We start from the raw sequence: 14,710 nt of genomic DNA, 5'->3' as shown, positions 1-14,710 counted from the left end.
TGTTGTGACAGGCATTCCGGTCGGTCCGTTGTCCCTTCCGTTCACTCTTTCCAATTTTGAAAAGCAAGTAAGAAAAAAAAACAGTATTTTTCGTTTTTCAATAATTGCAGCTTGTTTTTAAAAATAAGGGCCCTTTTACGTAAGAATTCAGGCATGAGGCGCAAGCCTTCCACTTGACATTCTCACTCGAACGACATATATTTTCACTTTGCGGCAATGCGTATTCAACAGTCGCAAAGCAAAACGGTACATCCGGAGGAAGGTTAAAACGACGCCTACAATATACGGTAATATGATTTAATTCCGTTTTATGTCGTTGTTGTAAAGTTAAGCACGAGTTTTTGATTCCAACGAGGCTTCAAGTTGTGCATTACTTGTGGCCTACGTTCAACATTTAATCGACTCGCTGTTACCACGGCATGTCATTGACAGGGACTGTTTGGCTAGCTGGCTTGCTAACAGATTAGCAAGCCGACATTTTGGTGCGAAAGTGGTTGTAATAGATGCTTTTATGACAATTGGACTTTACCTTTGCAAGTTTGGTGATGAATTTTCCACATTTAAAGAAGAAAAAGACGCAGTTTCTTCTCTACATTTGAAAATACGCAAATACTGGCGTAGAGACGCGCGAACCTTCAAAGTAGCCCAGAAACGGGTAAAGGTTAGGCTGGCAATGCCGATCACAACCTATTTTCAGTGGTAAAAACAAATCGAAAACTTTGTGGAGAAGCGAAGCAGGAACTACGCACAGTGCGCAACGAACCGATTCCCGGCAGCCTTCACATAACGCTGAAATAATCAATTGTAATCACGGTAAAATAGGCGATTCACGGTACGTCAAGAATTCCTCGCTCCGGCGATTGACCAGTCAGAGGCGTTCACGGCAAATTAATTAATTATCTTTTATTTTTTCCTGGGACCAAATGAGCAATGTTTTTTCCTCTCCAACTTGCATGGTCATCCCCAGAAATGATAAACATTTTACCTCCAGTATGTTTCTTTACTGATAATGTCAAAATAGTTTTTCTCCTAGGGAATGTCTGTTTTTTTGTAACCTTCCAGTGGACCATTTTGTTCCTCAGCACGATGCCGTTCGTGGACTTGCAGTCGCGCTTGGGCGTGAATGTGGACCGCTGGCTGCTGCTGCAGAGCGGGCCACAGCCCAACCAGCGGGCGGCGCGCTGCCACGCCTTTGAGAAGGAGTGGGTCGAGTGTTCCCACGGCATCGGGCAGACCCGCGCCAAGCGAGAGTGCCATCTGGAGTTTGAGGACTTCTACGAGTGCATGCACAGGCAGAAGACGGTAGTTATTCATGCCTTTTTTTATTTTACAACTTCAGAAGGGGGAGGTGGTTTCCTGTACAATAGTCAATTTAAATGAGAGGAAAGAATGATTTACTGAGGAAATAAGCATCGTATGAAAGGGGAAGGAAGGAGGAATTGATTCAGTAAAGAAATGGAGGGAGAGGGATCAACATAAATGAAGGTAACAAGAATGCAAAGAAGACGGAAGAAAGATGGAAGGTAGGCAGGGCGGAAGGAACAAAGGTAATAAGGATTGTATGTGAGAGAGGAAACAAGCTTGGTATGGACGGAGAGTAGTCAGGAAAGGATGGAAGGAAGAAAATGATTTTATGAAAATAAAGAATGAAAGAGAAAAGCAGTTTTACATTTAGCTTTTTCTCCAATCAAAAGGGGAAATTTGTTTTACAATTGAAAATCTGATTTTTGTGAAAAAATATTTTATTCTGGGGTATTATTTCCTATGAGAACACAAAGACGTTATTTTCTGCTACAGTCTTGCTTTATTGCTGTTGCAGCACCAGCGTTTGCACGCCATCCGCCAGCAGCGTGAGAAGATGATGAAGGAGGGCACGTACACGCCGCCCGCTCACCACACGGGCCAAGACGGACAGTCCAGGCCGTAAACGCCGGGGCACCGTCCGCCCGCCCGCTCCTCAATTGTCATCGTGTACAGTAAAAATTCTCCTCTCTTGCTAAATAAAAATAAGTCTTTCCTTATATACTTCCTCTTCTCTTCTTGAATATATCTATGGTCATGCAGTGCATACAATGTTTAAAATCAGTCTTGTTACGTAAAGGGAAAAAACCCCAATGCTGTTTAGAATAACACTGGTCAACAAACTTAAAAATTCATCAGCCTTTCAATTCTTACAAAAAAATGCCACCTTTTATAAAAGGCCACAAGATGGCGCCACAAACGCACAAATAAGCACGTCTTTGGCGTTGTTTCATAATTTTCGTCTTTTCATTACCTGAACCGCTTATCCAAACGAGGATTTTGACAGACATAAGGTTGAATTAGTTTATAGGAGCCGAAATGGAAGAGGACAACTTACTAATTAACTCGATCATGATGTTTTCCTGACCATCCCAACGTTTTACCCCGTAATTTCCGAGTCTGCTTTCAACCTGACAGCTTCCTGATTTTTTTGTTTTGTTTGTTTTTTTTGTTCAGGGAGATGAAGCCTGGTTTCACGGACGTGGCCATCTTGGAAACGGGAGGTGGCCCCAATGTTGCTCAAATGAATTCGGAGAAGTGCTGAGTGCAAAAACGAACTGCCCACTAGATGTCACAATTGCAACTAAACTTTGATTTTAGTAATCCACAGACAGCATCGGCAATGGTCAACATGGATTCTACATGTTAGCTGAGGTTGAATAAAAACCGCACTTAATCCTTCTGAACGTCACTTTCTTGGCTGGGGTATTTGGGTGACTGGGTGGGGGGGCAGGAGATTTGGGATTATCCTGGAGAGTGCAGAACCCACAAAACCATGAGCTCCGTTATTTTTTCAGTCCTCAAATTCTCAATCAATCAATCCACTGCTGTTGACTCTAATATACACAGAAACGTTTATTAACTCATGCTACTTTCGTTGTAACGAAAGAAAATTGAAGTGGCCCCTGCGCTACAAGTGTGCAAGTGTACCTAATAAAGTGGCCAAGCCAAAGACGCACGCAGCTGTGTGTGGTTGTGTGGGGGTCGGGGGTTAAATGATGACATCAGGTTAATGTGAATGATGAGTAGCTGCTGCAAATATGTCCACGCCTTGTGTTTCTGAGAGGAGCTAAGGAACAGTATTGTTTAGAATAGCCTTTAACGCATCACTGAAACGCTCTAACACCATGTATGTATTTATTTATTTATTTGAAAAGATTTTACATCCACTCCTGAAATCCTTTCACACGTCTGGAATGTGCTCATAAATCGTGGTTCGGCGGTGTATGAAATAGTGTTTAACTATGGCCTGTAGGAGCCTTTCACTAGTATGTGTGAGAGTGCTCCACTATAGTGTTTAAAATCGTTTCGCTTGTTTAGGTTCTAAAGGATCTACACATCTCTACTGCAAACATCACTCCAACAGAAGATGACTTGTGTAGGTGAGCAAACAAAATATCAGTTGTGTGTATGAGCAATTCATGTGTGTGTGTGTGTGTGTGTGTATGACAGCATGCATTTCACGTTTGTGTGTGTGTGAGATGGAGAGCGAGAGCAGTTATGTATTCATATGCGAGGATTTATTTCACTAGTGACAGTGTACATAAGCATTTCACTTGTGAATGTGAGAGAAGACAAAATCGGTGGTGGGTTTGAGAGCTTTTTCAGTAATGTTTCACTCGAAAGCATTTTGCTTGTGTGTGTAAGTGAAGCAGTTATTTCTATTAGAATATAGTTTCAGTAGTGTGTGAGAGCGTTTCACTTGTGACGACGTGAAAAAAAATGTCATGTATGAGAGCATCTCACTAGTGTGCGAAAAAGCGATTCACTTGTAAGTGAACACAATTCAGTTGTGTGTATGAGAGCATTTCACTTGTGAACAAATAAAAAACAATGCGCGAGGTGATCCCGAATTGGAGTACAGTCTGTCCGTTTTTTCTCCTTTCCCTTTCAAAAAAAGATTCGACTGGAATACGCCGGGAGTGCGCGTGCGTGAGGGAGCATCGTCCGCGTTCACGCGGACTGAGCAACGCGCGATGACGAGGCAGGAGGAGCCCCAACAAGCCCACTCCAACCCCAGCGCCACTCCACAAACCCCCGAGACGACATGTCCGCCAGCAGCCCCAGAAAAGCGGCCGCGGCCCGGCCGCTGCTAGCCATGGGTTAACCGCCGAACGGAAGCAGCCTAGCGGGGAGACAGCCTGCGTGTGACCGGGCGAGGGAGCACCGCGGGAGGTGCTGGTGGAGGAGGTAGTGGACCATTAGCACCATCACCACTTTCGCTTTTTTTTTTTTTTTTTTAATTCTTCCGCCGAGCACGTCCGGTCCAGCCGAGAAGCGGAAGGCATCATTCTTCATCCATCCGGAGGAGGAGGAGAAGGAGGAGGGGAGCAGCGGCGGCGGCGGCGGCGGAAGCCACACCGGCCTTCCACGCTTGGATCCCGGCTAGCAGGACCGCCGCTTACCGCTGAAGGTAAGCTGTTCTCGGAGCCACTCGGACCCCTGTTAAAGCAGACAGCTGCCGTTCTTAGCACCACCGGAAGATGAATTCTAATGCCTAGGGAGTCATTTAAATGACATTTGGATTTAATCAGGGCTGTAGCTATGACTGGTAGTGGTGTGTTGATGAAGTGGCCTTTAATTTGGAGCATTATGTTGATTATTTTAACCATCACTCAGCTTCATCTGTGTCACAACAGTGCAAGGAGACGCTTTCTGCCCGTAATGAGAATTGTACCCGAGGACTGTTGAGTCAGTGCAGAAACTGCACACATAACACGGCCTTGACATTGTACACGTACACAGCTGCATAAATTGCAACTGAATGAGGAGAGCAATTCCACAACACTTGGCTTGTGAAGACACTTGAGCACATGTCCAGCACAAATGGATAAATGCAATTGGCGGCGTGGACAAAAGAGACTGCAGTCATGCACGCACTGTCTCTTCCTCGCTGTCTGTCTCCAATGTCCAGTCATGCAAAGCACATTTCACATTCGAGAGAGAGGAATGCGTCCATGCCAAGCGGCACACGTTCTCTTCCATTTGAGAGCTCCCGGCACATATGTTGCTGGATGAACTGGAACCCTCCTGACCAACATCGTCACCTCCAACTGCTTGGTGGCACCGAGAGATGCTCATCTCCTGTAGCTTTGTAGCAAATGGTCAAACACAAGCCGAACAGTGGACTCACATCATCATCAGCAAAACTGGAGCACACACTGATGCCGCTAAAGGTTAATTCGGCTTCAGAACACCTCGTTTTCTCATTTTTGTGTTTTTCCCCACCGTTGGAAAGAATAAAAATGCAATTGAAATAATTTAAATGAAAATGAAAAAATCGAATTCCACATACGAAATGGGAATGTTTTTAAAATCAATGTTAAATACAAAACTATGCGTTAAACATGAAATAAAATGTAAATGTTAAAATAACATTTTAATTAACATTCAACGAATACAATTTGAAGAATAAATTCAATTAAAATATTACATAGAATAAAGTTCAATTGAAGTACCCCTTTGCAAAATTTTACAAATAGGGTTTATTTTTAAAATGTTACCTTTTTCAAAATAAATAAAATTGAATTAAAGTTTAGAAATGGGTATGAAAATCAAAACTAACATCAGGAAGTAATACAAGTGAGAATACCTAAAAATCACAATTTAATAAATAACATTTTCAGCTAGAAGATGCAGACATGTTGATCAACAGACACAAATTCTTCTTCCGGGTCAGGTCGACGAGGTCACTTGTTGCTAGGCAGAATTTACGGGGAATGATAGGAGGCTGTTTCCCCACAATTTGGGTCAGAAGCGACAGGAAACAGGCTGCTTCACCAAGTCAAAATAGACACACACTGAGGCAATTCATGTAAGGGTCACGGCAAAAAAAAAACAACGTAATTTCTACAAGCTGCACAATGTGTTGGAAATGAGCTGGAGGCAGACAGCAAGTGATGTCACTGTGGCGGTCCTGGACCTAGTACAACTTTAATGACAGGGTTCGGGTTATGAAGTTTCCCGACCGCGTTGCTATTTTTACAGTGATTCAGACTCACTCGCTTTTACACGCAGAAACTCACACACCAAAGGCAGAATTTGGAAAATCAAACTCACAGAACTAGAAATGAGACACCAAAACACTGAGGAATTTTCACCACGATGTGATAGAGACCCAAACACGCACCAGAACAAAAACCAGAGACCTAGATACACCCCAGAAGCAGAAATTCAAATACACAAATGTCCAGGCTGCAGAGCGCCACCAAACTTGGTGACCCTCCTTGTATCGTCGCCATGGTGACAGTCCTTCAGGAAGTGGTGCTCAAACCATGTTTTATCCAAAAACCTCCATGTTTAGTCTGCAACTTCACCGCGTACACAAAGAAATCTTTAAAGTCTCTTTGGAAGCGTTACAAATGTTTAAAAAGTGCGAAACATTAGCGTGTGTTCGCATATTTACAGCGGCTAACCTCATTTAAGCACTTTAATGGCCACCTCTTGACCGATTAGCATATTAGCAGTCAGATGCGAAAGAGACCGAGGGATATCAAAGTGGCTATGAAAGCACTTTAAGAAGCTCTTTCATTGACTTGACCGGGATCCAGTTTCACTGGCTATTCATTGTCATTGATTTGTGACTCAATCGATTGGCTGCTGTGAGGGATGAGGCCTCAGCCCACGCACACACACAAACTGGACACTTCATTCTGTACAGTAAATAGATTGCATCAGCAAAGTATTTACTGTACATCGCTTCACATTTTATGTGACAGCCATATTTCAGAATGGAATAACTTCATTTCTCCTGTTTGAATTCACCATATGAAATCCTACAAAAGATTTCAGATTTTTTTTTTTTCACACTCTCATTTACTTGGCTCAAATCTGTTAGCTTGTGAGCTAACTGCTAGCTAGTCCCTCTTGTTGCTACTTTCTACTGGAAGCTTCTTTCTGATTCCAAATTAACTTCTCTTAAGTGATGAATGTCATATATTTTGTTTTTATCTCACCCTCCACCTCTCTGAACTTTTAACCTTCTTGCACATGTGACATCCCCTCCCTTTAAACTTAATTGTTTCTGCTCCCTCTTTCTAAAAATATGACTTGTAACTAATTACGTAGTTAAAAAAAAAAATGTATCCGCTGATTTTGGCCCTATTTCCATAATGGGCCGCTCTATCCGATTCCACCTAGCAACAAGTGACATGTAAGGTGACAAGGAATTTTTTTTTCTGACCAGCTCTGTTGCTAAGGACATCTACCGTATACCAGAGGACTAGGCGCAGTGTGCTACCCCATCCAGCAGATGGCACAGTTACGAAAATAGTAAAAATACCAAATATATTTGATTTTGGATGTAATTCCTTTAGTGAGTCCCCATTGCGTTTTCTGATCAATTCTGTTCTTGTTGCGTCTACTAGTTAGCTAAGGGTGACTCTGCTCTCTTCATCCTCCCCCCGGCAGGCCCGACGCCCCCCCATGGAGTCATCGGACGACGACACCCTCAGCGAGCGCTCGTGCGTGAGCGAGCCGTCCTTCCGCAGCGAGCGCTCGGGGGGCTCGCTTTCGCCGTGCCCCTCGTCGCTGCACGCCGGCGCGCTGGGAGACACGCTGCCCTGGAACCTGTCCAAGCACGAGCGGCGCAAGCGCAGGAGCCAGGACTCGGTGCTGGACCCCGCGGAGAGGGCTGTGGTCCGCGTGGCAGGTAAGGAGACTGCTGATGTGCTCTTGTCAGTGTCGGTTTTGCCGGAAAAGTTGTCCAGTGTCACTGCTGTGAGGATAAATCAACACTTCAAATATTTTTTTTTTTTTAAATGTTTCTCCCAGATGATATAATATATACATTTTGGGGAGTAATATCATGATGTCATATTCTTAGTTTCCCAAAGAGCCGTTTAACTCCAATAGAGCAAACGGCTGTAGACGCCACTATTAGCGATACGGCGGTGCCCGTAAATACAAGTGACCCCGTTCACAGGGTGTCAAAATAACATACGAACAAGCTCAAGGGGTAGTAAAATGGAACAAGGCTTGAGGGTTAAGACAGTTTCGACTCTGCTATGGTGATACATTTGTATGGGGCTCTCTCAAACCCGAGCCTCCTGAACATGACCTAGCGGTCCCATGATGCAAAGTTATCCCGACGAGTGGTCCGAACATGTCAGGATTGTCGGCTCACTCAGGCTTGAAGCCCCATTGTGTCTCCCTATTTGCGTCTGGCCGTATCATGGACGATTTGGACGTGTTTGCGCTGACCCTGATCCAAGCGAGGACAAAGGCTGGAATGCAGACCAGGAATCCTTTCGCGATTGGCAGCTCAGATATTTACACGGAGACGCAGCAAATTACCAGGACCCTGCACGTCGATGCTGGCATGTCATTTAGGCGTCCTCCGTCCCGCCTGCAGCATTTTTTCTTTTTTCCCCAACAGGCAGCCTCTCTAGTCCCCTGTTGCCATAGTGACGTGGTGTCCCTCTCAATCCCCACTCCTTCTGTTGCCATGGTGATGAAAGCAATGGCGGCGGGGGAGGACGAGGGTGACATCGGGTATAAAAAGAGGGCAGAGAAAAGTGAATGAGCAGGGAAGAAAGAAGGGAAGGAGGACGGGAAGAAAGAGTTGAAGGATTTAATGACTTTTTCAAGGCAAAGTTGGGGAGAAAGATTGATGAAGTGAACCTTGGAGGGAAGGAAAGTTTGGATAAGAGCTGCAAGAAAGACCTTGGGGGAGGTTTACTGGGGGGGGGGGGAATGTGGTAGAGAGAAAGCAAGATTTGGTTGACTATTGTTGTCACTCTACTCAGAAATGTTAGGAAACCTTCTCAAAAGTTAACATTTTGTGGTGATTGTGGTGTGTGTGAATTTCTCTCCCTCTATTTTGCATTGCTATCCGATCGGCTCCAACTCCCGCGGCTCCAACTGTCAATCAGCCGCAGTATGACAGACGGATGTGATGTTGGCTCCAGGTGGGAGAGTCATTGTATATAAATGGAGGAGGGGTGCGCCCCAACATGCTCCTATCTATCTCTTGTGTCCAAGAGAAGCGACTGTACAACTTTTAACGAAAGTCTATCAGTAAATACTTTTGTGGAAACACGCCACCAATCAAACCGCATAGACACAGCTTTACTCATCATTAATTATGTATTTATCCTGCTCATCTAAAACTTGATACTGTGTGTGTACTTCCATTTTTTTACTTATTTTTATTCAAGCGCCCTCTCGTGGCCAGCCACCACTAACAAAAGAGGGTAGGTGACAGGTGTGAAATAAATATGAAGAAAATGTACAATAATTTGTTCTTTGAGTAATAACAGCCAAAACAAAAAAAATAAAAGACTATAATCTGAAAAGAGCAATAAAATATCTACATTGACAAGGAATGGCCGTAGTTCCAAATCTTGAGTTTTTTTTGGTTTTTATCTGGAAAAAAAACAGGATGTTCAAGGCCATTCTTTTGATACCTCCTCCTTAGTTGATCATTTTTATGTGGACCAAACCTTTGCTAATATAAATAGTTTCATATAAATCTTTTCCACATCTCTGGCATTTTCTCAATGTACAGCGACGACAATGGGCATTATGTATGAATCTTTACGTTAATCCCTTTTGGATTAATGACATAATCTGTGCGTCGTCCACTGTCGAAGCTGCTTTCTGGAGATTATCCGCTGATGGTTTAAAGGACAGGACAGAAAGCCATATAGTACAGGAGGCTACGGCATAGCAAATAGGTCACCAAGTCAAATATAGCAGCGTGCATATGGATTTAAATTCGTCAGTTCCACCACTCAGCCTTTAGGTGGCGGTATATACCCTCAATTAAATTTTAGCCCGTGTTGCCTTCAAAGACAGTCGGAATTACGAATGTCCTCATAGTGCAATCCCCGCAAAAGTCCTTATGTTTCAAAATTCTATCCATCCATCTATCTATCTATCTATCTATCTATCTAGTATTGCCGAGGCTCTCATGGTCACGTAATACCGCGGTTGGCCGCGCAGGGGGCGCTATAGCTCAAGCATTCCTCGAATCCGTAACATCCAGCCGGCTAGCTTGACGTGCTAGTAGTCACATTTGGGCGCCGCTCTTTGAGATTCCTGCAGCGGCATCGGCGCTTCCTGACGTGGCCGGCAGAGAGGGATGGAAGACAGCCACGGCAAGCCGAGCTGAGTCCCAGCACGCAACGGAAGAAAGAGACTCCCCCTAAGGCGGGTGAAGAATTCCGAGGTCGGCGTGTGCAAGCGGCCATTTGCGGCTGGGAAAAGCTCCGGGAAGCACTGGGACGGCTCGCTGACGTACGCAGCCGGGGAGAGGAAGCGCCGGCCCGGATACAAATTAGCCCGACAGCCCTCCCAGCCCCCACCACCTTACCGGGTTGGAAACGGACACTCTCGGCTCCCCCAGTTCTCCGTGTCTCATTTGGGGCGTGAGGGCTGGGGCTCCGTCCCCTCAGTGTCTGAACAGCTGTCGCCGGTGGATGGTGATATATTAGGAGGTACTCCTCGGGGGGAGACGCCAAGCTCTGAGCGTGTGTCGGTGCGCACCAACCAGCACGCTGATGGTGGATAGATAACATTTATGTAACCCCCCCCATCGTACAATTTCCACCCCTGAAGACTTTTTTTGTGCATTTATTGACCATTTGACGGGATTTTACCGGACCAAATGCAGCCAGCCCGGCCGTGAATAGGACGCCTTGGAAGGGAAGACATCAAGCCAGCCAGCCAGCCAGCCAGCCAGCCGGTGGCGCGGGGCCACTGCGGTAGTCCGACCCTCAAAGCACCATGGCAGGATTCATACCCGGTCTGCTACCGTCCAACCACTCCCAGGAGAAACAGTTCGCCCAGGCCTACGAAGATGTCCTGGAACGTTATAAAGGTAACAGGCAGGAGAAGGCATGAGTCACTTCATTAGGTATACTTGCACAAGCCATCACAAGAGCTTTGGCAGCAATTCTACCTTAACACACTGAGAACTAAAGTGGGCTATGTTAATTTTTTGTTGTTTTGGAGGAGAGTGATTTTAAATTTTTGTATCCTGGTGAGTTGTATAAAAATGATGTATTTTGAGTACTTGTTTTTAGCAGAAATGGAAGTTTTCCTCATATTTTGGAACTTTGACATTGAAATGTTTTTTGACTTGTCCCATATTAGATGTTCATATTGCATCGTATTGGTTACATTTATGGCCGAGGTGCTGTCATCCTCTTCATTTCCAAAGGTTAGATCCCAGTCACTATCGTTTTGGGTGTCTGAAAGACAAGAAACAATTAGGATTGGGAGTAGGAAAAAGAGGTTTGTCCATGAAATGTCTTCGGCCAAGCATCAGTCAAATATGTATTTGCCAGGAAAGATGATTAAAAACATCCACTTATACCAACATGCAGAGGGTCTAGCCTCCAAGCTTAAAAGCACAGTGGAATCTGACTTTTTGGGATGTTTTTCCATAAGGTGAAACCCGGTGTCATGGGTGCAGCCATCTTGGAAATGGGAGTTGGGCCAGCGTGGCGGTGATCAATCAGCAAACGTGCCGAGTGCAATCAAGGACTGATAAGTCAAAATTGGAACCAAACATTAAAATGACAAAAATGGAGTTAGCTCATTGTTGTTCTCAGACGGTCTTATACGATAACGCTCACTTTGACAGTGTTGGGCGGATATTAGCTGAATATGCTTCTTAGTGAGTGTTGTTTCTCAAGGTTAGCTCATAATTTAGCACAATATCAGATTGTAGTTAGCTAAATTGTAAAATATGAACTGCCCATATGTGTGCCTGACTGTCAGTCAAAAGTGGACATTAGCATTGGGTCAAGTCAGTTCTTTGCTTGTTTGCCTAATACTGTATTGTGATCCTTGGTACAATTGTCAAGGAGAAATGAGCTTTTGGTCATTTTAACGAAATCCATGGACTAAAGTCAAATGTTTGTGGTCATTCCAGCGCAATAGAGAGTTTTTATTTTTTATCCTCCTGCATATTTTTGGATAAACAGCCTCCAGTTCCATCTGTCCTGCTTTGGCTGCCCTTTTCTTCCTATTCGTAATCACTTGTGTACTTTTGGATCCACTGGAGGAAGCACTTTTACTGAGTACCCCCCCCCCCCCCCCCCCCCCCCCCGCCACCCACCACCCTCGCCAACATCCGTCACCTTGTGTTTGTGCTGTAAATATCAACTCGGCCGCCGTGCACGCCAGGGTAAACGTCCAGTACTGAGAATTCCATGTCGGGACCCCCCCCCCCCCCTCTGCGCACCCACCAACCCACCCACCCACTCTCTACCGCAGTGCTGTCACCCTGTTTCGTAACCTGCACGACTCTTTAAAAATGAATACCTCTGCTCAAATTGACAGCCAGTAGGCTCGGGTCGCACGTGTGATGAAATGGGAACCGGGCGTTTTAATTATTGATTATGCTAATGAAACACAACTCGCCGGGGTCAAAGAGCGAGTGTGTGTGTTTTTTTTCCTCTGACATTTCGATTGCTTCTTCAGCACCGTGGCAACACTTTGCTTGTCCTTCAGTGAAGCTTTCTGTGGAAGAAAAGCGTTTTTTTTTTTTTTTTTTTTTTTTTTTTTTGAGCTGGATGTTTTCTACACTAGTTAAATATCGTTAAGTGCCTCACCACACTTAACGATATTTAAGCTCCCTCTAGTGGAATGCGCAAGAATGACTGAATTAAATGTTAAAACTGTGCGTATGTTACAGTGGCTTCAAGTGTTTTGAATCCAGTATAGTACTTTCCGATTTCCGTAGTGTCTTACTTTTAGGCACAATATATTTGCATTTTAATCTTTATTTAGCTAAATTTATTTCACTTTTATGCGCGATACACTTGAATTGGCTCATGAACTAGCGATAGGCGACATATTTTTATTTTCCTATATTTTAGCGCAGTATTAATGTTCAAAAGGTCAATGGTGTAACGGTGACTATCGAAACAATAGATGTTAGAAGCTTTTAGTGTAGCCATGTCAATTTCGTAACATTTATCCATCAAAAAGTTGACTTAATATGTGCAACTTTTTTTTTTTTTTTTTCCAAAACCCTTCTAAATTCTGGCGATGACTTGTCCTCTTCCTCCCACTTTGAACTTGAACTCTTGCATACACCGCTATCCTATCACTGTCAGAGTGTGTGTGTGTGTGTGTGTGTCAGCTGTTTGTGTGTCGGGACAAATGTGAACTCGGGCATGTGGAATGGCTCGAGCGAAACGGAGGAGGGACACGGGATGCGTCTTAAATCATTCACAGCACTGTGTGTGTGTGTGTGTGTGTGTGGGTGTGTGTGTGTGTTTGTGTTGACTCGCGCTGCCGACACACAACAATGCCAGGATGTCTCCAGTCATAGCGTCAGGGTCACTGGTGGAAAAACACCGGGTGGGACGCGAGTCAAGCACTCAACTGAGTCAGTGGAAAAGCAGGCTGTCATGTGATTTTTACCCATATCCCCCCCCCCCCCCACCTTTAAAAAAAAAAAAAAATCCTCCTCTATAATTGCATTTTTTCTTAAAGATGAAGCGTGTGTATGTGTGTGGAAGCTGCAGCGTCAGCCGGCTGAAATCCACACGGAGAAACGGCGGAAGTCTAACAGGAAAGCCAACAATTGGAGGCCAATATAAAAAAAGAATTCCATTGCAGTACTGTTGATGCCCTTTATAAATATGGTGTGTGCGCATGCTTTTGTCAGTGTGTATGCGTGTGCTTTTTTGCAAGCAATTGTTTGCCTCGCTGTCAGATTTGTGTCGTCGCTTGTGTCTTTGAGTGTGTCCGTGCATATAGTGAGCGTGTGTGTTAGCTTCCGATGGTCGTTTTGTTTCGCGTTGTTCGCATTTTCTGTGTAGTTGCTCGGTTCGACATCAGCTGCGATTGCAATCTGGATCAACTTTTTTTTTTTTTTTTAATGCGGGAAGCTGACTGCTTTGTGTATGTATGTGACTGACTGCCTTGATTTTGTGTGTGTGTGTGTGTGTGTGTGTGTGTGTGTTTGGCTTGCAAATCGTTGCCCGAGGATGGCATTACAGTATTCTCCCCTCTGTATATTTAACAGCTCACACTCATGAGTCCTTCCTTTGCACGGCCAGCGTTTGGCAGCCTGGGTGTGTGTGTGTTTGTGTGCGTGCGTGTGTGTGTGCGTGCACGTGCCGACCTCTCTGAAGTGAAAGTGTCAAAGCAAAGCATCCTTTGTGGACTTTTTTTTTTTTTTTTTTTCCCCCCCTGACCATATGTTCTGCTGGAAGCTACAGTAAAGACTTTTGCTAGCAAATTGGATCACGTGCATACACAACGCACACGCGCATACACACATGCGCACGCACTCCGATTTCTGATGCAGTACAGCAGGGGTTGTCAAAGGGATTTTTTTTAAATTAATTTTTTTCCCCCCAAGAGCGCAAACAGTTAGCCATGCCGGTTAGCTAACCTCGCTAGCGAGTATTCGTATTCGTACACTTGCTAAGTTGCTAACTCTCGGAGCCGTTGCTAACATTTATTTTCAAGATGGCGTCACAGTAATATGTTCAGTCGTTCGCGTTAACTTGAACTTGACCCTCACTGACTGCTTGTACACCTTGAAAGCTACATCTCACGAACCCTGCGATCCCCCAGTTTGAAAACCGCCGCAGTCACGGAAAGTCGGACGTTTGTTTTGTCTAATTGTTGCATTCTGCTTCTGAAGGAGCCTGGCAAAGATTGATTAAAAAAAATGGAAGTAGTTTGACATTCTTGTTCTGGGGTAGCAAGAGAGGACCTC

General features: G+C 44.7%; 2 protein-coding genes across 10 annotated transcripts in view; both read left to right on the top strand.

The window, feature by feature from the left end:
- Positions 1-138: 138 nt before the first annotated feature.
- Positions 139-2,703, top strand: ndufs5 (NADH:ubiquinone oxidoreductase subunit S5). Of its 2 annotated transcripts, none has more exons than XM_086013999.1 (4): positions 139-287; positions 1,083-1,302; positions 1,820-1,971; positions 2,479-2,703. In XM_086013999.1, exons 2-3 carry the CDS (start codon positions 1,087-1,089, stop codon positions 1,925-1,927), a joined length of 324 nt encoding a protein of 107 aa, XP_085870125.1. In that variant the 5' UTR covers positions 139-287; positions 1,083-1,086; the 3' UTR covers positions 1,928-1,971; positions 2,479-2,703. The 2 variants fall into 2 exon arrangements, with proteins under 2 accessions (XP_085870125.1, XP_085870126.1); XM_086014000.1 differs by having other exon boundaries at positions 1,820-1,976.
- Positions 2,704-2,840: 137 nt separating this feature from the next.
- macf1a (microtubule actin crosslinking factor 1a) overlaps positions 2,841-14,710 on the top strand; it is a 124,808-nt gene continuing 112,938 nt past the window's right edge. For 6 of the 8 annotated variants that reach the window (XM_086013993.1, XM_086013994.1, XM_086013996.1 and 3 more), the window contains exons 1-3: positions 2,841-3,404; positions 3,923-4,435; positions 7,432-7,672. In XM_086013993.1, coding sequence (XP_085870119.1) covers positions 7,447-7,672 — 226 coding nt within the window. In that variant the 5' untranslated portion in view covers positions 2,841-3,404; positions 3,923-4,435; positions 7,432-7,446. Of the gene's footprint in view, positions 3,405-3,922; positions 4,436-7,431; positions 7,673-9,997; positions 10,844-14,710 lie in introns of those variants that run through there. The other 2 variants (XM_086013985.1, XM_086013987.1) reach the window with 2 other exon arrangements.

Source organism: Filicampus tigris, chromosome 18 (assembly GCF_054856515.1).
Source record: "Filicampus tigris isolate MCC_2025a chromosome 18, RoL_Ftig_1.0, whole genome shotgun sequence".
Taxonomy (NCBI): domain Eukaryota; kingdom Metazoa; phylum Chordata; class Actinopteri; order Syngnathiformes; family Syngnathidae; genus Filicampus; species Filicampus tigris.
This window is presented reverse-complemented; position numbering and strand designations above follow the sequence as displayed.

What these genes read in the sequence shown, in the direction of transcription:
- ndufs5 (XM_086013999.1), top strand. Translation starts at nt 1,087, where the DNA reads ATGCCGTTCGTGGACTTGCAGTCGCGCTTGGGCGTGAATGTGGACCGC. An exon ending in GCATGCACAGGCAGAAGACG is followed by an intron (nt 1,303 to 1,819) that starts GTAGTTATTCAT and finishes TTGCTGTTGCAG; the next exon opens with CACCAGCGTTTGCACGCCAT.